The sequence below is a fragment of the Camelus ferus genome, chromosome 6 (genome assembly GCF_009834535.1).
Source record: "Camelus ferus isolate YT-003-E chromosome 6, BCGSAC_Cfer_1.0, whole genome shotgun sequence".
In the NCBI taxonomy this organism is placed as follows: domain Eukaryota; kingdom Metazoa; phylum Chordata; class Mammalia; order Artiodactyla; family Camelidae; genus Camelus; species Camelus ferus.
In genome coordinates, this window is record NC_045701.1 from 21,174,155 (window position 1) to 21,200,613 (window position 26,459).

The 26,459-nt window shown below is 34.3% G+C and overlaps 1 protein-coding gene across 2 annotated transcripts in view; it reads left to right on the forward strand.

Moving 5' to 3' along the window:
• The window catches only part of TTBK2 (tau tubulin kinase 2), a 117,209-nt gene that overhangs the window by 48,781 nt on the left and 41,969 nt on the right, over positions 1-26,459 (forward strand). For both annotated transcript variants that reach the window (XM_032481407.1, XM_032481408.1), the window contains 4 exons: positions 9,325-9,398; positions 15,215-15,355; positions 16,985-17,089; positions 25,452-25,517. In XM_032481407.1, the coding sequence (XP_032337298.1) occupies positions 9,325-9,398; positions 15,215-15,355; positions 16,985-17,089; positions 25,452-25,517 (386 nt within the window). The remainder of the gene's footprint in view (positions 1-9,324; positions 9,399-15,214; positions 15,356-16,984; positions 17,090-25,451; positions 25,518-26,459) is intronic.

Genomic DNA, 26,459 nt, shown 5'->3' on the forward strand with positions numbered 1-26,459 from the left:
ATTATTAATAAGGAGGAGTGAACACTAAATAGTTAATCAAGAAAATGCTTTATTGTAAACTGACTATATTTCAATTTAAAAAAAGAAAATGCTTTATAAATATATTATCTAATTTAACTTTTTGAATAGCTGTGCTGAGGAAAACTGATATTTGCTCAAGTTCTCATAATAATTAAGTGACAGAGTTGAAATTAAACTCTAAGCCAGTGCTTTTTTTTCTTTCTACCAGTATTGTGTCTTCTTCAAAGAAAAATAATAGATTGTCCTGCATGATACAAGGCATTAATGACCCTACCTTCAAAGGTTCAGTAGTAGGTTTCTACAGATTCCTTAATTAAAATGTAATAATCACAAGGTACTAAAAGTTATGGGGTGCAGCTTAAGCAGTAATAAGAAGGAAATTTATAGCAGTAAATGCCTGCATTATGAAGCCAGTAAGATCTCCAGTAGATAACCTAACCTTCCACCTTATGATACTAGAAAAAGAAGAGCAAATTATACCTAAAGCAAGCATAAGGAAGGAAATAAAGATTACAGTGGAGAATAATGAGAGAGAGAATAGAAAAACAATGGGGAAAATCCAGAAAACTAAAAATTGGTTCTTTTAAAAAAGTGAACAAAATTGACAGACTGTTAGCTAGACAGACCAAGAAAAAAAGAAGACTCAAGTTACTAAAATCAGGAATGAAAGAAGGGACATTTCTATTGACCTTACAGAAATATAAAAAAGATTATTATAAGGGAATACCATGGAGTACATAGTGACAAACTTACATGAAATGGACAAATTCCTAGAAAGATCTAAACTATTGAAACTGACTCACGAAGAAATAGAAAATCTGAATAGACCTTTAACAGGTAAAGAGGTTGAATTAATAATAATGAAACCACCTACCCACAATGGAAAGCCCAAGCCCAGATGGCTTCAGTGGTAAATTCTACCAAACATTTAAAGAATTAATGCCTACTTTTTTTTTTTTTTTAACAAACTCTTCCAAAAAAATAGAAAATGAGAGAACATTTCCCAATTCATTCTTTGAGGTCAGTATTACTCTGATACCAAAACCAGGCAAAGACATCAGAAAAAAATAAAAACCAATGCCTCTTATGAATACAGATGCAAAAACCCTCAGCATAATACTAGCAAACAGAATCCAGCAACACATAAAAAAGATAATTCACCACGACCAAGTGGGGTTTATAAATGTCTGGAATTCCAGGTTGGTTCAAAATGTGAAAATCAATTAATAAAATACACATATCAGTAGAATAAAGGACAAAAACCACATGATTATGTCAGTAGACTCAGAAGACCCATTTAACAAAATCCACTACCCCTTCATGATAAAAATACTCAAACTAGGAATAGAAGGAAACTTGCTCACCCTGATAAAGAGCATCTATTAAGTAAAAAAACAAAACAAAACAAAAACCCACAGCTAATATGTTAAAAAAAAAAAAACCAAAAACTGAGCTCTTTTCCCTGAAGGAACAAGACAAGTATTTCTGCTCTTGCCACCTTTATTCAAGTCAAGAAAATGAAATAAAATACACCCATCGTGGAAAGAAGTAAAACTATTTCTATTTGCAGGTGACATGATCTTTTATATAGAAAACCCTAGGGAATACACTGAAAAATTATCAGAACTAATAAACAAGTTCAACAAGATTGCAGGATACAAGATTAATATACAAAAATCATTTATATTATTAGATGTTAGTGATGAACAATCCAAAAATGAAATTAAGAGAACAATTCCATTAACAAGCAATAGCATCAAAAAAAATATGTAGGACTAAATTTAACAAAGAAATATAAAACTTATACTCTGAAAATTACAAAACAATGTTGAAAAAATAAAGAAGACCTAAATAGATGTCAACATAGCCAATGCTTATAGACTTAAGATAGCAGTACTCCTGAAATTGATTTACACGTTGAACACAGTCCCTATCAAAATCTCATCTGGTACTTTGTAGAAATGGACAAGCTGATTCTAAAATTAATATGGAATTGCAAACAATCAAATAGTCAAAACAATCTTGAAAAGAACAGAGTTGGAGCACTTGCTGATTTAAAAACTCACCACAAAGTGACAGTGATAAAGACATTATGGTACTGGCGTAAGGACAGAAATTTAGATCAATGAAATAGAATTCAAAGTCCAGAAATTAATTGTTGTGTTAGGGTCAACTGATTTTGGACAAGGGTACCAAGACAGTTCAATAGGGAAAACAGTCTTTTCAACAAATGATTTGGGGACAACTGGATTGGATATTGTAAAATAATAACCACTCCTGAGTTATATATGTGTCTTTTGTTCTAATGAAGCAACTCTTGGTGAGCTCCTGAATAGCTTCAGGATGGTGTTTAGGTCAGCAGAAAGACCAAGCCATGATTAGAAGTTCAGAACTTTCAGCCCTGTCTCCTATTCTCCAGGGAGTGTGAAGGGCTGGAGATTGAGTTAATGACCCATCATGCATAAGTGATGAACCCTCCACTAAAATTTAAAAATTAGGGGTTCAGAGAGCTTCTGAGTTGGTGAACATGTGGAGGTGCTGAGAGTGGTGCACTCTGAAACAGCATGGAATCTCTGTACCCTGTCCCACATGACTTGCCCTGTGTATCTCTAAATCTGGCTGTCCATCTGTATCTTTTGTTACATCTTTTGTAATAAACTGGTAAACATAAGTGTCTCCCTGAATTCTGTGAGCTCTTCTAGTAAATTATGAAACTCAAAGAGGGGGTGATGATAGGAACCCCAATTTATCACTGTTTAATCAGTAGTACAGGTGACAGCCTGGGATTTGTGACTGGCTTCTGCAGTAGGGGCAGTCTTAAGAGACTGAGCCCTAACTTCTGGGGATCTGATGCTAACTCCAGGAGGGTATCAGAACTGAATTGAATAATAGGACACCTCTTAGATGGTGTCTAGGAGAACAGCTTGATATGTGGAAAGACCACACACCTGGTATGAGAAGTAAGATAGTCTGAGAATAAAAGTGAAACACAGGAGGAGTATGTCTTTCTAAGACAACTACACACATGCAAAAGAATGAAGGTGGATGTTTATCTTCCACTGTATATAAAAATTTACTCAAAATGGATCAAAGACCTAACTGTATAAAATTCTTAGAAGAATACATAGGTGTAAGTCTTTGTGGCCTTGGATTAGGTGATGGTTTTTTAGATATAACACCGAAACCACAAAATGAGACAGATAAATTGGACTTCATCAGATTTAAAAACTTTTGTGCTTCAAAGACCACCATCAAGAAAGTGAGTAGACAACTTGCCAAAGAATAGGAGAAAATATTTACAAATCATACATCTGATAAGGGACTTTATCTGGGATATTTAAGAACTTTTATATAACTCAATAATAAAGAGACAGATAACTCAGTTGAAAAATCAGCAAAGGATCTGAGTAGACATTTCTCCAGAGAAGATATACAAATGGCCAATAAGCATATGAAAAGATGCTCAACATCACTCGTCATTACGGAAATGTAACTCAAAACTGTAATGAGATACCACTTCACTCCTTCTAGAATGGCTACAATCAAAAAGATAGCTAATAACAAGAGTTGGTGAGAATGTGGAGAAATTAGAACCCTCATATGTTGCTGGTAGGAATATAAACTGTGCAGCTCCCTTGAAAAACTGTCCATCAGTTCCTCTGGACTGCTTAAGATTAAACATGGAGTTATCATATGACCAGCATTTCTACTCCCAGTTAAAGACCCAAGAGAGATAAAAACATATGTCTGCACAAAAACTTATACATGAATGTTCATAGCAACATTATTCATGATAACCAAAAAGTGGAAACACCCCAAATGGACAATCAACTAATGAATAACTAAATAAAATGTGGCATATCTATACAATGGAATGTTAACAACAATAAAAAGGAATGAAGTACTGATACACGTTACAACATGGATGAGCTTTGAACACATTATGCCAAGTGGAAGAAGCCAGTCACAGAAGACCACTTATTGTATGATTCCATTTATATGAAATGTTCATTCAGAACAGGCAAATCTATAGAGATAGGAAGTAGATTAGTAGTCTGCTAGGGCTAGGAGAGTTGGGAGTGGGAGGCGGGGGGACAGGAAATGACTGAGTATGGGTTTTTTTGGTGGAGTGGTGTAGGACTGATGAAAATGTTCTAATACTGATTGTGGTTATGGTTGCACAACCTTGTGAATGTACTAAAAACCATTGAATTTTGCATTTTAAATCAGTGAATTTTGTGGTATATTAATAATGTTTCAATAAAGCTGATATAAAAAATTTATTCATTCATCTGTTCACTTAGTATGTACTCTGTGCGAAGCTGGGTAGTAGAGTCCCTTCCCTTCACGTACTTACAGTCTAGAGGTCAGACAAGCAGACATAGACAGTATAGCCTAAAGATGCTGAAATGAAGTTCATACGTATATTATATGCTGGTGCCATTATGTATAGTTTTGAGAACCTGTTAAAATTAATCAGGAATAAAATGAGGGTTGGCTTGGTTTGACATTACTTCTATACAAGAGAGTCCTACTCTATAGTGTCATTGAAATTATTTACATGCCTTTTATACTGGGAGTTCCTAAAAGTTTATAAAATGGTTGTCCCAGGGACTTTGAGTTGCTTCTGTAATATTTCTAGACCTTACTTCTAATCTTACTGTGCATAAATATTCTTGTGAATGGAGAGTCATGATCAGACCTTAGAGTGTATAGTATATGACAGTTTTTAAAAATTTGCTTACCAGTTAGATATGACCTAGAAGACTGTCTAATTTACCATAAAGGTTGTTACAGCCCCAGTTTCTGGACTGTACTCAGGATCCTTATCTGAATGACACTTTATTAGGTCTCATTTCGTATGTTCTATGCTTGACAGCCTGGTTCTGTCTTTCTGTTTTTTCACAGCAATTATTTTGAATTATTAACATTCTCTTCAAGCATAACCCACCCTGCTCCCCTCATTTTTAGAGATTATTTTGCCTAATTCATCACAGAATATGTGGAAGCTGTGAGGTACAAGACTCTTTGAGCTTCACATTTCCTTCTCTGTCTCCGTCACTGGTTCCTTTTTCTTTCCCTGACACACTGGTGTTCTGGCATTTATCCAGTTCTCTCAAACTACCCATCTTCTCTGGGCAATCAACTCCTAGCTTTGTTAACAATACACAAATCTCTTACTTTCTATAACTGACCTCTATTAAACTCTACCCCTAAATTTCTAATACAAGTTGCATGTCCTGTAGATGAATCAGTACAATAATCCTCAAACTTGAAATTATTTTCCCTCATGCTTTTGTCTTAGGTTATATTAATGCAGTTTACCTTGTTCATTGAGCTTCAGCTAAAAGTCTTCCTTCACTTTATTTTTCGTGTAATCTGTCTATTCTGTCTCTTAAAGTTTAATTTGAAATCTTTCCTCTTTTTTGAATTATCAGACCTGGTGCTTTAATTTGAACCCTTCCTCATCTTTTACCTGGTCTATAGTATTCACGACCTAATTGATCTCCCTGCCTCTCATCTCTTCCATAAATCAGCATCTATTGGTGAACAGCATTATCTTTCCAAAACACAGGTCAAATCACGTAGCTCTCATGCTTGAAAGCCTTTGAACTACCTGCCACGCTCCACTGCCACCCATTATCTAATAATGAGTCAAATTTGAATTCCTTTATGTGACATGCAAGACTTTAGTGTACTTTTCTTGTCTCAGCATGCCTCCTGCCTCAGCCTACCTTTTAACTCATATCCTCTAGCCTGTTAACTCTATTAATCATCTTTTATATATGCTTGATCCTTCACACTTTGTGTCCTTCTCGTAGAATGCTCTGCTCGTGTATTTAAAATCTAGTGATTTAACTCTCATGAAAAGCCTCATGAACAAAATTTTCACATCTTCTGTGTATCTGCAGCAATTTGTCTATAATATGAAGGTCATCACATTGTATTACAATTTTTTGTTTATGTATCTGGGCTCTGAATTCCTTGAGGGCATGAATCTTACTTATCTTGTATTCCTAGGGCTTACTTTAGTACTTGGCACATAGTAGGTCTTCTTGTCTGTGTTTTGTCATAGTCTTTATTCATCTTTTAGTTTTAATATTTATTTACAAGGTGTTACTTGATTTGAAAATCTGCTTCAGTTATTTCCGGCATAATGGATAAGAACAAAGGCTCTAGAATCAAACTGCTCCATCATTTTCCAGCTGTGGGGTTTGGATAAAGTACTTACCCTCACTAAGCCTCCATTTTCACATTGGAAAAATAGGGAAAATGATAATACTTATTATTAAGTTGTGAGGATTAAAAATATGTGAATCACTTAATGTAATGCCTAGCACAGTATGTTTCATATTATGCGTGCTTTATTGGCTATTATTATCTCTATTTGTTCTTTCAAAAATATCAATCAATCACTGTTTGCCAGGTACTGCAGGGTAGGAAACAGAACAAGATGGATATGGTCCCTGTACTCATGGAGTACCTGGGATACCTCAGTTTATACTAGTTATTATAAAAGTTATTTTAAGAATTGTTCTAAGTGGTGGTGAAGAGTTATGGTTTCAGTTAAATTGTAGTTTCTCCATGCTTCCAAAAATTTGTACGTATTTATTGAACTAACTTTATTAATTAGTTTCATTAATTGCATATATCTAAAATATAAGAGCAGTAATATACTATGTTATAAAGTATGAGATAAGAGCTCATTAAGCTCTTACGTAAAGCAGCAAAGATGTACCAGTGAATCCTAAGAAATTTGCTACTGACTTTGTGTTTTGGTTACCCAATAAAAGGTCTAGTTTATTTGATTTTTATCTTTTTTCTTTTTTAAAAGTAGGGTGGTTTTAGTATCAAGAGACAAATAGTATTTTGGTATAACTTATAAAGACATTTTAAAAAGAGCATTCCAAGAGGAGTTAAATTTAGTATGGCCTTTTGTTATTATATGGTTAAAATGCCTTTGTAATAGAGATTCTGCATTTGAATGTTACATGATAAGAAGGTGGAATCTTGAAGAATGGATAATAAGAAGAAAATACTTTTTAAGTGATTTTTTAATTGTTTCTGTGAAGCTGAGGAAAAGAGTAAGTTGCTAACTGACCATCGTTTTATCCTTTCATTCTTACTACAGTTTGCTAGATGACACAGTTTTATAAACATACGTAAAATATATGAAAGTGATGAACATACATTGTACACATTGTAAATTATTGTTCCCATTGCACCTATTCTTGCTAATTAGGACCCTTTTCAACAAAAGCACAGAGAACGAGAGAACAACGTGATAATCCAGATACAAAAGAGGAGTGTGGAATTATTAACTAAATTAAATCTGGGGTGAGGGTGGGTATGGCTCAGTGGTAGAATACATACTTAGCATGCATGAGGTCCTAGGTTCAATCTCCAGTATACCTCCATTAAAAAAAATAAATTAAATCTGGATTGTATTTATATTTTAAGTCAGTCAGTGGACTAATTCTTTTCGTTTTTTTTTTAATTCTGTTTGAATATTATGATATATTTCTTATCATTCTATCAAAATTTGTCCTTCTAGCTCTTGGTCTGTGATTTTGTCGCTTTATAGGCAGGCTTCTTCAAAGATTGCCCTCATTGTCTCATATTCCATTTACTGTTTAACTCCGTTATAGATTGGCTTCTGCCTGTTCCACTCACTAATGACTTCCTAATTTTTTATATTAATGAGCACGTCTCAACTATTGTATAGCATTTGTCACTGGCCACTTCCACCTTAAAATGCTCTTCTCTTTTGAATTCTGTGATGTATATCCCTTTCTTGTAGTTTACGCCTGCCTCTCGGGCTGTTACTCTGTTTCCTTCATGGGCCTTTTTATTTCTGCTCATGCTTTAAATATTGCATTTTCCAGAATTCTATTAGGTTTCTTTTCTTCTCATTCTTTTTTTCTTTCAACTCAGAAATCTTAAATTCATGTTGATAGTTCCATCTACCTTCCATGAACGAATCATTCCCCAATATATTTCTGAAACTTAGCTTTTTGTCTCAGCACCAAGCTTGAAATTACAATTGTCTCCTGAATTCAGCTGGTTGTCCTCAAACTCAACATTCTAATATCCCCTAAAACAACCTACTATATTCTCTTATTTTGGTACTTTTTATTCAGTTGTGCCAATTTCTAGTCAAAAACTACATCGTTAGTATCTCTATTAATAGGATTTATCCAATTTTTTTCAATCTCTAATACTTAAGCTCAAACCCTTGTTCTCTCTCTTGTGATATTGTAGCTGTCCCCAGAGTGACCTGTACACCCCAGTATTGACCTCTTTGTAGTTGACCTTCTTCATTGTTACCATAGTGATACTCTAAAATGGAAAGTTTTAAATGTTTTTCTTTATCTTAAAATCTTTTAAATGTTTCTCATTACCCAACAGTAGTTTTCAAATACTTCCCATCCATGGCCTGTCTGCTTTTGGGTGATTTAGAGAACTTTTGAAAAGCTCATATCCTGTATTTTCCCCCCATTTAGATTCTGAATCAGTGTAAAGTTTAGGAGTTTTCAGAAAGTTTCTCAGGAACATTGATATATGTGGTTCAGATTTCTTATTATGGAGTCCAAGACCCTTCAGGATCCGGTACCTACCTGTTTCTCCAGCATCATCTCATTCTGTTCTCCCTCCTTTCCCTCCTGTGCTCCAGCCAGAAGCCCTCTTCTGGCCCTGGAATCCACCAGTCCTGTTCCTCTCTTAGGTGTTTTGTTTGCATTTATTGAATCAGGGCAGGACCCCAGGTCTCTGCTCCAGCAGAGCTGCTTCCCTTAGCATCCTAGGCACTAGCACCTCCTTGGATTTTCACATGTGGAACTCAGGTTGAAAACTACTAAGCAAATTCAAATCAGTAAGGCCCAGAAAGATGAAGTGACTCACTGAGTCATATAATGGTGAATGGCTGATCATATCTAAAGTTCAGGGTTTATATTCCTAACATAGTTTTTATTTATTGCTCTTCTGTGCTTTCATATGTATCATGTCTGGTCAAGTTGGTTTGAAATGACCTCTTGATTCTTTCCTTCCTAAATAAATTATCATTAACTTGTTCCCTCATTCATTTATTTATTCACTTAGTAAACATGTATTTGACTACACAAAGAGCAGTGTAGAATATGGGGGGAGGTGGGTAGAAAATTTGAATGATGCAAATCTCCTATCATTAAGGTTCTTAAGACAGGTCCTTTATATTCAACCATAAAATACAGAAAAACAAATTATTAAATTTAAGAAGAGAAACCATAGTATAACCTTTTTCACTGTTTTCTTTCTTTCATCCAGGGAAAGACCATGTTTGTAGATTTATTGGATGTGGGAGAAATGATCGATTCAACTATGTGGTCATGCAGTTGCAGGTAGGTTACTTTGAAAATGGATCTTAAAATTGTCCAGTTTTGATCAAAGTACCTAATTATGATATATATGAATATAATTAGCAACATTTAGTATCATCTCACAGTGTTTTATACTATGCAGATAGAACTTTACTTAAATAGACCTGATAATAAATTTTTCCAAAGATGGAAGAGTTTTCCTTGTCAACTATTGCAGTTGATCCATATCTTCATTGATAGTCTTTGTTGCAGAGTTTTTAACTCCCATGTGGGTTGCCAGATATGAGTCTTGTCCTGTCCTTATCCCTTCCTTCTCCACCTTTTATTACCTTAAGGATTCTTAGTTTTTTTTGCAAGTGCAACCTTGACTGCTTGAAAATTTAAGCTTAGTATAAGATAGGGAAGAAATGCCATTCTTCTTTCTCTTTTCATCATTAACATAGCTCTGTTCCATATCCTTTAGATGGAAAGTGGAGTTGAGCTGGGGTAGCAGAGGAAAGAAATTCAGAAAGGATACATTGGAGTAATGACTGCAGCAAGGAGAAGAGGAAATTATTCCATTCTCTCTGGCACTGCCTCTGCCCCTGAACACACAGACACACAGCTCTGAACCTGCGGTCACCATTGAAGTGTAAAAGCCATGGTTCCCCTTGCTGTTTAACTTAGAATTCTCAGGGTTTTCCTTCATCTTTAGCAAAGTTTGTTTTAGGCATTTGGCTCTTTTATTTTCTTTCACCCTAACTTCATAGTAGTGATTTCAGAGACAGAGATCCTGGCCTCAGTGTGTCCTCTTCTTGTTTCCCTCAGCATTTGATTTAAATCTATAGATAGTAATCTCTCTGTAGAGTATACCTTCAGATCTTTGAGTCATGTAATTCACTATCTCTTGATCCAGCATGGTTTTGTTTCTTGAAGCAACTGTCCCTGTACTTTTTAGGTCATTAATATGGATCTTGCTTTCTCTCACTTTGGCCAGTAATAATGTAACTTTTTATATGATATTTTATTATTTTCTTCTGGATTTATCATGCATCTTATTTGATCCTTACCATATCCCCTAAGAGGATAGGACAGGTTTTACCCCATTTTCCAAATGAAGAGACTTAAGCTCATGGAGGTTTGTGGTTTGCCTGGGACTGACTAACTTAATGGTGTTAAGACTTGATGGAAGCCTGAGGCCAATATTCTGGCACAATAAGGGAAAACTCTTTATTGTCTTTAGGCTACTACTGACTTGGGAATGTGAACAGAAGCTTTAATTTTAGCCAACAGAGTCTCTCTCAGTCTTAGCATATACTCATTTTTATTTTGTCTCCACCTATTCATTTTAATTTTATATGCACTTACCTAAATCTCACTTTCTGGAAATGGGAATGCTCTTAGTCTGAGAAAACTAAGGAGGCTGGTGTATATTAGGTAACAATGGCTTTTGTGGCCTTTGGCAAGCTCCTCTGGACTTGTCTAAGAAACCTTTCCATTTGACTTGCATGCTGTATTTTTTCCTGTCATAAGAATATTAACCCACCGTTAACCCTTCATCCCCAGTTATGGCTGACTTGATTTGGGACAAGATTAAAGCTGGTATAACTACTAGAGGGTTCTCTGTCTTATTGGACATACTGAAGATAACTACTGGGTTTCTGCCATATGTTTTGTTAAAATTTATATGCTCAGACCCAGCTTCTCACTGACATTTCTGATTTCTTCTAAAACCCTCATTATTCTTAAGTTAATTTTATTCTTTTCCTCCTGGAGATTCAATTATATAATATATGCCTTAAAATTTTTAAAGGAATAATCCTATTTCTGTTATAGAAATTCCAGTTATTTACCATTAAAGTGGGTCTAAAATCTAATAGGATTCAAGGAATCATACACATTTCTTTTCTCATTTCTACTGGGAAGACCTTGGCCAGGTCTCATTGGATATCCTCATTGAGGCTTTACGTGATGGTCCTTAGTATCGCCGAGGGTGATGTTTTGTGGTAAGCATATCACCTAGGAAGCGGCAAAAAATGTTTTGAATCCTGTAACCAGTACAGATCTGGCTCTAGACTGCCTAACATCAGGGCTGCCGTATATTTTTTAACTTTTTATTATTATGGAAAAAATGAAGCATACACAGAAGTAGAGAGAATAGTATAGTGAATACTGATGTACTCATCATCCAGCTTCAGTAATTATCAGCATATGGCCAATCTTGTTTGAGGTGTATTCTCCCTTTCTTCCCTTTCCATCTTCCTCAGATGATTTCAAGGCAAATCCAAGGCATATTTTATTTGTAAGTGTATTAATATATATTTCTCAGAGTCAGGGATTCTTTTTTTTCCCCCATTAACCACAATACGCAGTATCTTAATAACAGCATCAATTATCAAGTCAGTCTTTAGATTTCCTTGATTGTACCTCTCTCTTTTATCTTTTTATATTTGTTTTACTTGAATCTGGTTTCAGACACGGTTCACAAATTGTATTTGGTGGATATATACCTCTTAAGCCTCTTTTAATCTATGGATTCCGTCTCCTTTTTTTTTCCCTTACAGTTTTCTTTTTGTTGTTATTTGTATTGTCATTGATTAAAAACAGAGTTATTTGTCATGCAGAAGTTTCCATATTCTGGATTTTTCTGATTGTCTTCCTGTAGTGGTGTTTATTTAACATGTTCTTCTGTCCCCTGGATTTCCTATAAACTTATGATTAGATCAGATTCCAGTTTTGTTTTATTTGTCCAGAACACTTCAGAGGTGAGTTGTGTGCTTCCTATTTATATCACATCAGTAGGCAGTGTCTGGTTGTCTTTCTTTTAGTTATATTAAGATTAATCAGTGAGGTTCAGGTGCTGTCAGCCTCTCCATCCATTTTAAAGTTCCCGCTGATTTTTCTCTTAGGTTTTATCAACTCGTTAGTAATCACTGCCTAGATTCATTACTTCAGTGGGGTTGCAAATGTAATATTGTAATTTTGTAATTTCTTCTTTGTTCATTAGCTGGAATTCTTTAAAAAGAGCTCTACCAACTATTAGGTTATCCTGAGGTACATTTCACACAGAAGGGCAGGACTAATGATTCTTTCATTTATCAGTTTTCAGAATACCAAGTTGATTCCCTAATAGGGAACTTTGATAGCATCCTAACGTTCTGGTACAACACTATATACCAGACTTATTCTATATAATTCATTCTACAGAACTGGAATCAGCAATTTCTCCATTAAGCCCTGATTCTTCTTAATGAGAAATGATACTTAGAGACCTCAATCTAAATGCTATAGGTGCCTGCTGCAGTTGGGTTGATCATTGTTTTAAATTCTTTTCAGGTGGATAGGTTCAGGATATATATAATTTTTTTAAAAGAGAAATGTATCATGGTTCATATTGATATTTCCAGTTCAAATTTTAGTGATAGAATTGCTTGCTTATGACTTCTTTAATTTTATATTTTCATCTCTTTACTTAACATGTAAATGAAATGATATGCCTGGAATTTACATGAGAATGATCCAGTATATGTGTGTGGGAAGGGAGATATTGTGCGTTGTGTGGGAGAAGGTGGGGAGTGGGTAACAGATGAAACGAGATTAGCCATGAATTGGTAATTGTTAATTCTGAGTGATGGATAGGTATATGAGGGTTCATAATATTATTTTCTCTCCTTTTAAGTGTGTTTCAAATTTTTGATAATAAAATCCATTTGCATTTTTATTGGGATCATGTTAAATTTATAGAATTACTTAGGGAGAAATGAATTTGCTTTTTTATTTAATAATTATTCATTCCTTATTACTATATATAAAGATTCTTCTCTCTTTTTTTTTTTTTTGTGGCTGCAAAACAGTCAGTAAGATGACTGAACCATAATTTATTTAATCATTCACTTATCGATGGATGTACAGATTGTTTTCAATTTTTCTCTATAAGAAATAATAATCATTGTAGTATATACCCTGTAGTATAATTTAGTGGATCAACCTGCATGTATTTACCATATTAACAACTTTTTCTTCATACTCTTGTCAGCCTTATATTTATCTTCTCAGATTTTGTTAACTGATTATTTAGATTTATATTTTAAAAGATACAAAATTTTAAAATCATTATTAATATCATAAATCCACTTTAATTGATTTCCTATCAAAAGCTTTTATGATGATTGAAGTTGTTTACAAATAAAGTTCCAGTATTATCTTAGGTATATATTTGACCATCAAAATACTGATTTTTGAAGAAAAAAATTATTGAAATGCTAATAAAAGTTATTAGGTATTATAAAACTCATTGCTGTAGATTATCACTCATTTTACATTTGCTGAGAATGTAGAGAACAATAAAATAAATACCACTAACATTTAAAAGTAATAATAAAGATAACTACTAATTTATGCTGTGGGAAAACTGTATTTTTAAAGAAGATATGAATTTGATACAACATTGTAAAATGACTATAACTCAATAAAAAAATGTTTGAAAAAAAAGATAGGAAGTATGAAGGCTCCTGACTTTTCTGTAAATTTTCAGTTCTTATATTACTTGATTACTGTTTAATATTTTACTTTAATTGATATTTAAGTAATTTAAGAATTTATTACTTTTTCAAAACTCTCTTTAGTTGAGGTGATGGTGTTAATGGTATTAACCCCAAACATACACTATAAAATTTTGGGTAAAGAGAGATTGGGATCCTTAAATTCCCTTGTGATACAGGAGCCAGTTTCCATTCTTTGGGAGGTGGAACTGCAGCATTGTAGCCTTGCTTTTCTCATCGGATTACTGGTTTGTTACCTATGAAATAAGGAATCTTCTGGGTAGAGAACTGTGAAGTGGAAAAAGAACGCTTTGGAGTCAGACAGACTTAGATTTGAAGAACAACTTTACCTTAACAGGTTAACATTATTTAAAATCTCAGCCTCAGTTTCTTCATCTGTAAAACAGGAATAACAAATTCTATTTAGGGAACTGTGAGGACTAACTAAATGCACTCAGGAATGTAATACATCTGGCACAGGCTAGATAAATTTGTTCCTTTTATCTACTGCTAAAAGTAATTGAGTGTTTCATGTCATTTTTTGTTTATAATAACAATAATTAGCATTTATTGAGTACTTACAATGTGCCAAACAGTATTCTAAACACTACATGGGTCTTGTTTAACCATTACAAAATACTGTAAGGTAGGTATTGTTGGGGCTATTTTATAAGGAAACTGTGACACAGGAAAGTTAAGTAATTTGTATAGGATATATGTTAGGTGATAATGAGGAATTATTGCCCTGTGCATATATATTTTATATGTTTTTTAAGTAACCAAGACTATATTTTGTTATGACATCAGTGACAAAGGGAAACATGATGACTCAGAAACATAATTATATGTTATAGACACGGAAGAGACAGAGAAAGACAAATGCTGTACAGTGAACTAGAGAATAAAACAAAAAAACAGACACAGATGTAGGGAACAAACTTGTGGTTACCAGTGGGGAGAGGGGTGGGGGAGGGGCAACTTAGGAGTAGGGGATAAAAAGGGTTATTATGGGATTGTATGAAATCATGTGTGTGAAACTTGAAAATTGTAAAGCACTATGGAATTTAAACAATCACTCAAAAAATTTTGAAAGAAACTATGTTTAAAAAAAAACTTTGGCTATTCTTAAATTTGTCTGAAACATTCATACATTATCTTAAGAGATTCTCTTTTCTGGAGTGAAAGGATCATGATTTGGGTAAAATCCTTGCTGTTTCAGTCAAAACATTTTTTTAATGGTAAGTGAATAATTCCCTACTCTTCTCTTATAATATACATTTAGTACCATATTAGAAAATGTGTATTTGGTCTCCCTAGGGTCGGAATCTGGCAGATCTACGTCGTAGCCAGTCCCGGGGCACATTCACCATTAGCACTACTCTTCGATTGGGTAGACAGATTCTGGAGTCTATTGAGAGCATCCATTCTGTAGGATTCTTGCACCGAGACATCAAGCCGGTAGGGGCCCTTTTCTTGCCAGAGCACAGAATGAGTTTACTTGATACTGTAATATTACAATCGGACACAGTAAATTACAAATGTAGCTTTCTATATTAAATACAAGGCAATATTTTAACATCTGTAGCAAAAATGTAAGTTGAAGCAAATTATAATTAATATAATTATAAACTATAACTTGTAATCAAGAACTTTTCTCACACAATGAAAATGTTGGTTGGCAGCCAAATTAAAAATTATTAATGCTTGACTGTTATTATTATGTGTTAACATTGCTAGCTACTTAGTCTTACACCTAAATTGATAGTTATTCTTTGGATTTCTTTTTCTTGATATTGGTTAAAAATATATACATATGTTGCTTTTAAATGTTGTCATTGGGTTCTTTGAACTATTTCTGAAGTAACAAATTATGTTGATAAGAGACTATCAGTTGTGAAAGAGCTTATTTGTTTTCCTGAGTGCTACAGTGCCAATATATAGTATTTTTCTATTGTTTTTCTTAGAAATTGTTATTTTCTTAACTGTGAAATATGCTTTTATTTTCTCCTTGGTTTTTTGTATTGCTCACAAGGGGAAATCACCCATTTCTAATTAGCTATATTTACTATAAATTTATCGTATGTTGATTGTTGTAGTTGAAAATTATACCCATCTGGTGCTACATGATTTCTAAAATTGAATAGTTTACACGAAAATGCTAACTAAAATTAATATAGTTGAGTCAGACTTAATGTAATGTAGATTTCTCCTGCTCTTATTTTTATGTCAAATTAAATGTTGTTATTTGAGAAGCATGGGGAGTGAAGAGTTTCCATTTTGATCAGAAAGCTCCCTAAGTAGAACAGTATTTTAAAATAAAAAATAACAATTCTACAACAAGTTGATTTTTGCCTTTATAAATTCCCTTGCTTACATACCCACCTTTGCAAGTTTGTGGTCATTTAATGTTACATTTATTTTCATTAAGGGAAGAACACAAAGTGAAATTTCCTTAAGTCTGTTTTGAAATGTTTCCTTGAATTGTATTTCAGTGTTTACACTTCTTGAAATTCAGCTTCATGATGCTTATAGGAAATTCATTTCAAATTCTGAACTATGTATTTTGCTTACTCCTAGTTCCTTCCATTTAAAAAATTATTTTTATTTATATCTTTGGGGTGATAATTAGATTTATTCATTTAAATGGAGGTACTGGGGATTGAACCCAGGACCTTGTGCATGCTAAGCACCCACTGTCCCACTGAGCTATATCCCTCCCTGCCTGTGGTTCCTCTAATTTTAAAAAATAGAGATTGAGTGTTCGTTTAAGCAGTGACTTAGACTGGAATTTCAAGGAACTTGGAGTACTGATTCCAGTTAAGTCAGTGTTATGTTTTATGTAACTTTATACAGTGATGTACATTTTTTGTTGCTCAAAGTTCACCTGATCCTACGCATTAATAGAACCCACGGAAAAATTATTATTAATTTTTATTAAAATTAGTATTAATATCCAGTAAACATCATTGACTAGTATATTTGGAACATGTATATTCTATAGAGTTTAAATAGAAGAATTAAAATAGAGGAAGGATAAGATGTAAGAACTAAGTATAATGAAAATATTTTCTGTCTTCCTTTTTCCAGTCTAACTTCGCCATGGGTCGCTTTCCTAGTACGTGTAGGAAATGTTACATGCTTGATTTTGGCTTGGCTCGACAGTTTACCAATTCCTGTGGTGACGTGAGACCAGTAAGTTTTTTCATATTGTTATTATTAAATATTTGAGAATTAACTTATTATTTATAATATCACTCTTTTTAAAGGAATGCTAAGTGTGTGTCAGAATGGATGTCATCCAAGAAGTAGCATGTAGAGTTATTCTTTTAGAAAATATCTCTTCATTGACAATTCTGTATTGATATGAGGTTGTCATTATACTTTCCTTACTTCTTTAATCAAGCTTTCCTTTAATTCTGTGGACATATTTATAATGCCTAATTTGGAATCTTTTCCTGTTAAATCCAACATCTAGTCACTCTTGTAGGCAGTTTCTGTTGCCTACTTTTTTTTACATGTATGGGTCATACTTTCCTGGGTTTTTTTTTTTTTTTTTTTTGCATGCCTTATAATTTTTTTTGTTGGAAACTGGACATTTCAGATAATATAGTGTAGCAAGTCTGCACACTGGTCCCCCTTCCAGGGCTTGTTAGTGTTATTTGCTTGTTTATTTGTTTTTTAACTGGATTATTCCCCCCACCCCAACACCAACCACCACCCCAACACATAGTGTTGTCTTTGTTGTTGCTCCTCAGGGAAGTGCAGCTTTGGGTCTGCCCACTGGTCACCCTGGAATAACAGTGGTACTGGTAGGGCTCTGTTCTACACTTTCTCCAACCACATCCATTTATTTTGCTGGCTGATTGCTATATTGTTTACAGCAGTGGGCTGAGGCATAAATTCCTTGACAAACTAATCCAGTCAAACTGTGGCTCCTAAAATGGAATAGTTTCTGAAGTTAGAGCTTAATATTCTGACCCCAGAAGGGCTCCCCCAAGCTGTCTTATTCCCCTGGTTTTCACCTGGCCACCCTAGTCTAGGCTATAGCCTCATTAGATCCACACATCTCCTCCCAACTCCCTTACCACAAGCTCCTTTATTTTTGAGAGGGGTCTTAAGTTCAGTTAACTTCACTGTTGAAAATGTAATAAGTTCCTTTGGGAAGAGATTGGGAGACATCATTTTTCCTGCCTTCTTCTGTCCGCAGGTCAAATATCTGAAAGAGGGCTCTGGAGTTGGGGATAAGGACTATGACAAGCTTCTCTCTGAGTGACAGCTTCTCTTTAGGAGCTGGACCCTTAGGTTGAGATGGGGTCAACCTGGGGTCTCTTGGCTTCCCTCTCCTGATGTAGAACCACTGCCTTGTGAGCCAGGAGAAGGGCTTTTGGGGTCCCAATATTCTTGGCCCACCATGCCCAAGGTAGAGCCTCCATTCCATGAGGAGAAGCTGGGTGCAAGAAAGGAGCCTTCCTCATCAAAACTAGGAAATTGTTGTTGGCATACTATTATTAACTCAAGTATAGACCCTGATCAGATTTCACTATTTTTTGCATGCACTTTTTCTTGGGGGAAGGGGTAGTATATGAAATTTTACCACATGTATAGATTCATGTAACCAACACCATAGTCAGGTTGCAAAACTGCTCCATCACCACAAAGAAACTCCCTCAAAACATGAATGTGTATTTATTTATCAAACTTAAGATATAGGATCATTAGTCAGAATGCATTACAAAGGGATTGATGGGTCATGTCTGTTACACTAGTGATACTAGTGAGTTGTTATGTGGTTGGTTTTGGGAGCCTGTATTTATCACCTTCAGGATGTATGTTCCATTAGATAAGGATGTGAGGTACAAAGAAGTTCTGAAATATATATGTTTACAATACTTTGATCCATAGTTTCAGAGCTGAACTTCTGTTTCCTTAATGATTTGGATCTGCATATTCATTTTTTTCCCCTCTGGTTTAGAGGATGCCCCAGTTTCCCTAGCCCTTCAGCTGGCATCTCACATTGGCCCTTTATGTCTGAGCTCTTGAAATCCCACAATTTCTCCTGCTGCTTCCTTCCTAACCATTCAGCTGAAACATCCAGTGCCTGGGGCTATAGTGACCTACTTAAGAAAAATTTTAAAATGTTACTTTCCAAAATTTCAGCTATTTTCTTATTTCCATTGAGGTTTTTGTTTCATAGTTCTCCATGCTTTTTTCACCTCCTGTTCCTCCCCCTTTGGTTAGCAGTAGGTCTGGGCTCATACCTAGAGTCCTTCCTCCTTCTGAATTTATTCTCCTAGGAGCTCATTCTGTCTCTTTCATCCCCTCCTTCACTGCTTCTATCCTTGTGCTAGTCTCATGGTTTCTTGTTTGGATTGTTAAAACAGTTTCCTCACTGGTCTCCCTACCTTCTCCTTCCAGGTCTATCCTTCATACTTCCTCAATAATGTTACTTCCTTTCTTAAAAATTTTTTATGAATTCCGTTAGCCTCTGCCTTATAAGCCAAACAACATAATTCCAAACTCTTTCCCCTAACACCTACAGTACTTTAGTCCCTTTTTGCATTGTTTACTGTGTTCTTTTTACTTAAAATACATTTCCTTCTACTTACTGTAATTCTGTTAGTCCTTTAAGGCTCAGTTTATTTTTTCTTTTTCATTTTTATTTAAATATCTAGTTTTTTTCTTTCTTTTTTAATTGAAGTATAGTTGATTTACAATGTTATATTAATTTCAGGTGTACAACATAGTGATTCAGTATTTTAATAAATTATACTCCATTTAAAGTTATTATAAAAAATTGCCAATATTCCCTGGGCTGTACAATATGTGCTTGTAGCTTATTTATTTTATACAAAGTACTTTGTACTTCTTAATCATGTACCCATATCTTATCCTTCTCTGCTTTTCTCTCCACACTGGTAATCAGAGTTTATAGTCTAAGTCTAAGTCTGTTTCTGTTTTGTTATATTTATTCATTTGTTTCATTTCTTAGATTCCACATGTAAGTGATAGCATTTAGTATTTGTCTATCTTTGTTTTATTTCACTAAAAGTAATACCCTCCAGGTTCATCATGCTGTTGCAAATGGTAAAATTTTATTCTTTTTATGACTGAGTAATATTCTGAAGTGAGTGTGTGTGTGTGTGTGTGTGTGTGTGTGTGTATCTTCTTTATTCATTCATAAGTTGATGGACACTTAGGTTGCTTCTATACCTTGGCAGTTGTAATAATGCTGCTATGAACATAGAGGTGCATATATCTTTTCAAATTAGTGTTTTCATTTTCTTCAGATATATACCCAGGAGTGGAATATCTTGATCATATGGTAGCTCTATTTTTACTTTTTTGAGGACCCTCCATACTGTTTTCCATAGTGTCTGCAGCGATTTACATTCCCACCAACAGCGTACGAGGATTCCCTTTTCTCCACAGCCTCACCAACATTTGTTGCTATGTTCTTTTTGATGATAGCCATTCCGATAGGGATGAGGTGATATCTCACTGTGGTTTTGGTTTGCATTTCTCTGGTGATTAGCAATGTTGAGCATCTTTTCATGTCCCTGTTGGCCATCTGTATGTCTTTTTTGGAAAAATATCTGTTCAGGTTTTCTGCCCATTTTTTAATCAGATTTTTTTTATATATATTGAGTTGAATGGGCTATTTATATATGTTGAATATTAACCCCTTATTGGTCATATCATTTGTGAATATTTTCTGCTGTTTAGTAGGTTGTCTTTTCATTTTGTCAGTGTTTTCCTTTGTTGTGCAGAAGCTTTTATGTTTAATTAGGTTCAGTTTGTTTACCTTTGCTTTTGTTTCCTTTGCCTAAGGAGACAGATCCAAAAATATATTGCTATGATTTCTGTCAAAGAGTGTTCTGCCTATGTTTTCTTCTAAGGGTTTTATTGTTTCTGGTCTTACATTTAAGTCTTTAATCTGTTTTGAGTTGTTTCTGTATCATGTGAGAAAATGTTCTAATTTTATTCTTAGGTGTAGCTGTTGGCACCACTTTTTTGAAGAGACTGTCTTTTCTCCATTGTATATTCTTGCCTCCTTTGTCATATATTAATTGACAATAAGTGTGTGAGTTTATTTCTGGGCTCTCTATTCTGTTTTATTGATCTATGTGTCTGTTTTTATGCCAGAACCATCCTGTTTTTTGATTACTGTAGCTTTGTAGTATAGTCTGAATTCAGGGAGTATGATACCTCCAGTTTTGTTCTTTTTTCTCAAGATTGCTTTGGCTTCTAGGTATTTATTTTAATAAAACATGCTCTTAGGTTAAATACTCTTACTTTTTCTTTAAAGATGATTTGAAATATAATTTTTGAAAATATATATTCATATGGTTCAAAAATAAAAGAATTAAAAATTTATCAAAATTAAACACTTCTGCTCTTTGAAAAACACTATTAAGCAAATGAAAAGACAACTGCATTCAATTAAAAAAAGAAACATGCTATAAAAATTAGAAAAAGACAATCACAGACTGGGAAAAAGTATTTGCAAAACACACATCTAACAAAGGACTTTATTTCCAGAATTTCTGAGCAACTCTCACAACTCAGTAATAAAAAAAAAAAACAAGCCAATAAAAATAAGCAAAAGATTTGGATAAGCATTTCATTAAAGAAGAGGTACTACAGATGGCAAATAAGTACATTAACAAATTCTAAACATCTTTAGTTATTAGGGAAATGTAAAATAAAACCACAGTGAGATACCATTACACAGCAGTTAGAATGGTTAAACCTGAAAAACCAAACAGTTCTTGATCCACAGCAAAAAGTGGAGTACTTTTCCTGGATAAAGACAATAAGCAGTTACTGGAGAATGGTCTCTAGTTCACACAGCTGATTGGTCTCTTAGAGCGCATCATAAGGACCATCCAGATCTGCAGAGGAGAGGAACCAACAATTAGTGACATCCCGGATTTGAAGCACTGAATAAAATAGTTCCCTTACCAAACTCCAGTATTTCAGGAACAGGCTTGGTAAAGTCAGGTGGAAGTCTTCAGCAGACTGAAGAACACAAGTCAGAAGAAGCAATGGCAAACCCCAAGTCCCTCGAGTCTCTTTCATGTTCACAGAATTCTGAAGCAGGATACATAAACATAGCTTCTCTGAAGGAAGCACGTCACATCCAAGAATAAGACCAGAAGTCAGAACTATAAAATCACTGGTGTCTAAAACCAGACTGATCAAAGCTGCTAACAATGCTGGGGCGTGAAGGTGGAGCCTGACGTGGAGAAGAGTTATGACAGGGCCTCACTGGACATTGACCAGGAGTCTTCAAAATTGCTGATAAATTCATCAAACCTGTTCTAAAAATGGGGGGGAAACCAGACAATTCTAAGTCCCGAGGAGGGACAGAAATCAGAGGTTGCCAGAGACTGGGAGTCAGGGGAAGGGATTAACTACAAAGGGCATTAAGGGAACTCATGGGGTGATAGAAATATTCTGTATCTTGATTGCAGTGGTAATTACGTGACTCTATATCTTTGTCAAAACTCATAGAATACCTAAAGTATGAATTTCATTGTACATAAATTATACCTCAATAAGCTTGATTTGAAAAAATTTTAAAGATAAACAGTGAAACAAATCTCCATTTCACCCCTGCTATTCCAAATCCACTCACTTCCTGTACTTATCCTCCTTCCACCATGAAGGAGCTGTATTATTAATAGTTCCTTAATGTATTCTTCCCAAGTTTCTTTATACATATACAATAAATATGAATGTATATTCTCATTTTTCCTCTTTTGATTCAAGAGGTAGCATGATGTACATTCTTCATTTCTCTTTCTTTTACTTAACAGTGTATCTAGAAGATCTTTCCATGTCAGGATATAAAGCTGCTTCATTCTTTTTTGTAGCTGCAAAGTATATTCCATTATATGGATGTACAATAATTTATTTTAACAGTTTCCTATTGATGAACATTTCAGTTACTTCCAGTCTTTCACTGTCACAAACACTAATGTGATGAATGAATTTGTACATCATTATTTTTGCACATGTGCAAGTATATCTGTAAGATAAATCCCCAGAAATGAAATTACTAGGACAAAGAGAATGTGTGTTTTCAATTTTGATAGATGTTGCCAAATTGCTATCAGTTGGGGGAATTTCAAGAGATCACCTATCTCAAGGCCCAATTAAGTGTTGCTTTATTCTTAAGACTTTCTTTTTCTATAGTTCTTTTCCTTCTCCCCTCCCACCAAATAGAACTAATCCTTACCAGTCCTAGGCTTTCATAACTCAATTGTACTTTGCTAATGATATTTGTTATAATCTGCTTTGAATTAGAATTATTTGCATATAGAGCTGTTTTCCCCATCGGGTTGAGTTGTCTTTTCTGCATTACATAAGGTGGCTGGATTTTCTTGACCTGGTATTATTTCTTCGATAGATCACATAAACATCTCCCTAGGCAGCTGATCTCTCTTTACCTCTGTCTCAGCCTTTACATGACACAAGTAAGGTCAGAGCCAGGCCCAAGGACTCTTAATTGGAAAGAATCTTCTGGGCTCGTCTTGGCTAGAATCCATCAAGTTGACGTCTACTTGCCTAATTAACCATGGACCAGGCTGCAGTGTGTGGTAATAGGTCTGGTGATTTTCATCCAGACAGATATTAAAATGAAAATAACTGGACAGAATTTCATGTTACAAAAACATTTTTGTGCTAGTAAATGTTCTTGTCAGGTAAGAAATAGAAGTACAACCTCTGAAAGGTCAGTTACTGGAAAGAGTTGATAGTAGGCTTTCATATATCTTCTTAAACAATTTTCTTCTAGAAAGAGAAGTCTCTGACATCAGAGTTCCATCAACTAAATGGAGAATATTAGATGTTCCTGTTAGTCATGATGTCTTAGGAAAATATTGAGATCTACTGTGATTGTCAGTGAATGACAGCTAAGAAAATAAAGGAGATTTAAATAGTTTGCAGAAACTTTTGATTACTAATATTTGTCATTAAATACAAAGAATATTTTAAAAATAGTTAAAACTTGAAACAAAAACAAAGAGTAACTAAAGGGGAAGAGATAATTTCATGGAAGAAGAAATAAAATAGATAACTAATTTGAATAGATTAAACATAGATTACAAAAATGAGCAAGTGAAGGAAGAACACATAGAAAGTGTATCTTATGCTATAGCATAAAACCAAAATGATTCTGGTAACTGAAGATTTTAAAAATAACATTCATTATTATCTTATCAGACTACAGCAGTAATACATGTTAATTGAAGATAATTTGAAATTAATGAAAAAGAAATAAATAAATCTGCTAATGAAGATTATTGGCTGTGATCATTTTCAAGTATTTTCAATTTTCATATTGAGTTGTAGTACCATCGATGAATCTGTAGACTACTGACTTGATCTTTGTGAATCAGTCAATAGAAACAGTGTATTATTTCAAGTCAAAAGACCTTGGTTGATGCCTCGTTTTATCATCTATTGATTGTGTCCTCAGACGGGTTTACTTACTTCTCAGCCTATTTCTGTGCCTACAAAGTGAGTAAGACAAAGACACTGCTATCACAGAGTTTATATTCCAATAGAAGAAGACAGACAGAAAGTGAATAAGTAAAAATATGAATAAAATTAATTTTATGAAGTGAAAGGTGTTATGAGAGAAAAATAAAGCAGAGTAAAAGAATAGAGTAGCATTGCAGGGACAGGTAGTATTTTAGATTAGGATGATTAACGACTGTTTCTCTGAGGAGGTGACATTCAAGCAGAGGGCTTAATATGGAATAGAAGAGCTAACCATTGGAGGCATGCAAAGAAGTGACGATCTGGCTGGAGAGAATAGCAGTTACAAAGTCTTGAGCTAAAAACAAAATTGGTTGTAGGAGGAACCACAGGTAAATCCACTTTGGAATGAGACCAATGCCAGCTCATAGACGGTCTTTTAAGCCAAATAAGTGGTTTGGATTTTATTCTAAGTTGAGCTCTCTGAGGACAGGGATCACATATTATTCATGTTGGATTATTCCCAGTACCTGGCACCCAATAACTTGAATTTATGAATATGTGAATTACATCCATAGGAAGAGATACAAATTGCCACCATCTTTGAATTGAGTTTGAATGACATAGCCAAGACATCTTGGCTAGCCAACAAAGAGGTTGGCATTTTAGATTACTTAGAGATTCCTCATGGTTTTAATATACTTGCTTGTAAACAGAGACTGAATATTAATGTATCTACTGTGATGCTGGGCATGATGCTGGGTACATGAAGGCACTTAATGTTTTCTAATGTACAGAGTTTGTCGTAAATGCCACTTTATTTTAAAATGTAGATAGGAAAAAAATGGGACTCACTGATATCTAAAATGTTACCAGTGTTTTTTTTAAATGTATGATTTAGATATATTCTCTCTCTAATTTCTATAATTTCACAATACAAAATTAGAAACTTAGTCTTTTCCTGTGACTGTAATGCACATGTTTCTCCCTTCTCCTTCATGGGCTCACGTGTGCTGAATCTAATGCTTTTTGAAGCTCATTTATTATTCTTTGCTTGGTTTTGTTGTAGCCTCGAGTTGTGGCAGGCTTTCGAGGGACAGTTCGTTATGCATCAATCAATGCTCATCGGAACAGGGTAGGTATCTCAACTAGAGTCATATCTGTGTAAGCATGCTGATGACTTGACTCAGATTGACTTCTTTCATCAGAGTACAAAGGTGTGGAAAGTGCTTGGGAGCAGAGGGAAAGGTATTAGTAATACTAATACATGGTAAGGTGTGTAGTGGATAATAGATATGTGTAGCTGCATAGAAGATAAAATTGGATTTGCCAGAAAATATAATAGCTAAGTATATATATATAATACTTAGCTATTTTATATATATATATGTCTGTGAGGGATCTTGTGTCCTTAATTAGGTATAAGTATGTAGTAACAAATTTAACATAGAATTGTGAAGAAATGAAACATCTGTGTTCTATTTCAAGAAGTTATTTAGGCATTCATACTGTCCATACCTAATGAAATATAGGAGGTCATCACTTTATTTGGAATATGCATCTAATCTATCATAGCCCCTCTCTATCAGACCTTTTGTTTTTGTGGAGCTCTGAAGTGTAGACAACTTAAAAATTTTTTTCCATCTTGGTAAATTATACCTTTCCTCTTGGGTTAAATTTTTTAAATCTCTCTCTTTTTTAAAACTTTGGCCCTTTTATTTTGCTCTGATTTTTTTTTTCCCCTCATCCTGAACCTTAGTTATGAGTAGGAAAGATAGGTACTTTATGAATTCAGTTAAGAAATGATTCCTTGATGAAATAAAAAGAATTCTTTTATTTTTTTTTAAATAATCTCCTTTACTAGCAGTTTTTAAAAATTTTATTATTGAGTTATAGTCAGATTACAATGTTGTGCCAATTTCTGGTGTACAACACAATTTTTCAGTCATACATGAATATACATATATTCATTTTCATATTCTTTTTCACCGTGAGCTACTGCAAGATCTTGAATATATTTCCCTGTGCTATAGAGTATCAGCTTGTTTATCTATTCTGTATATACCTGTCAGTATCT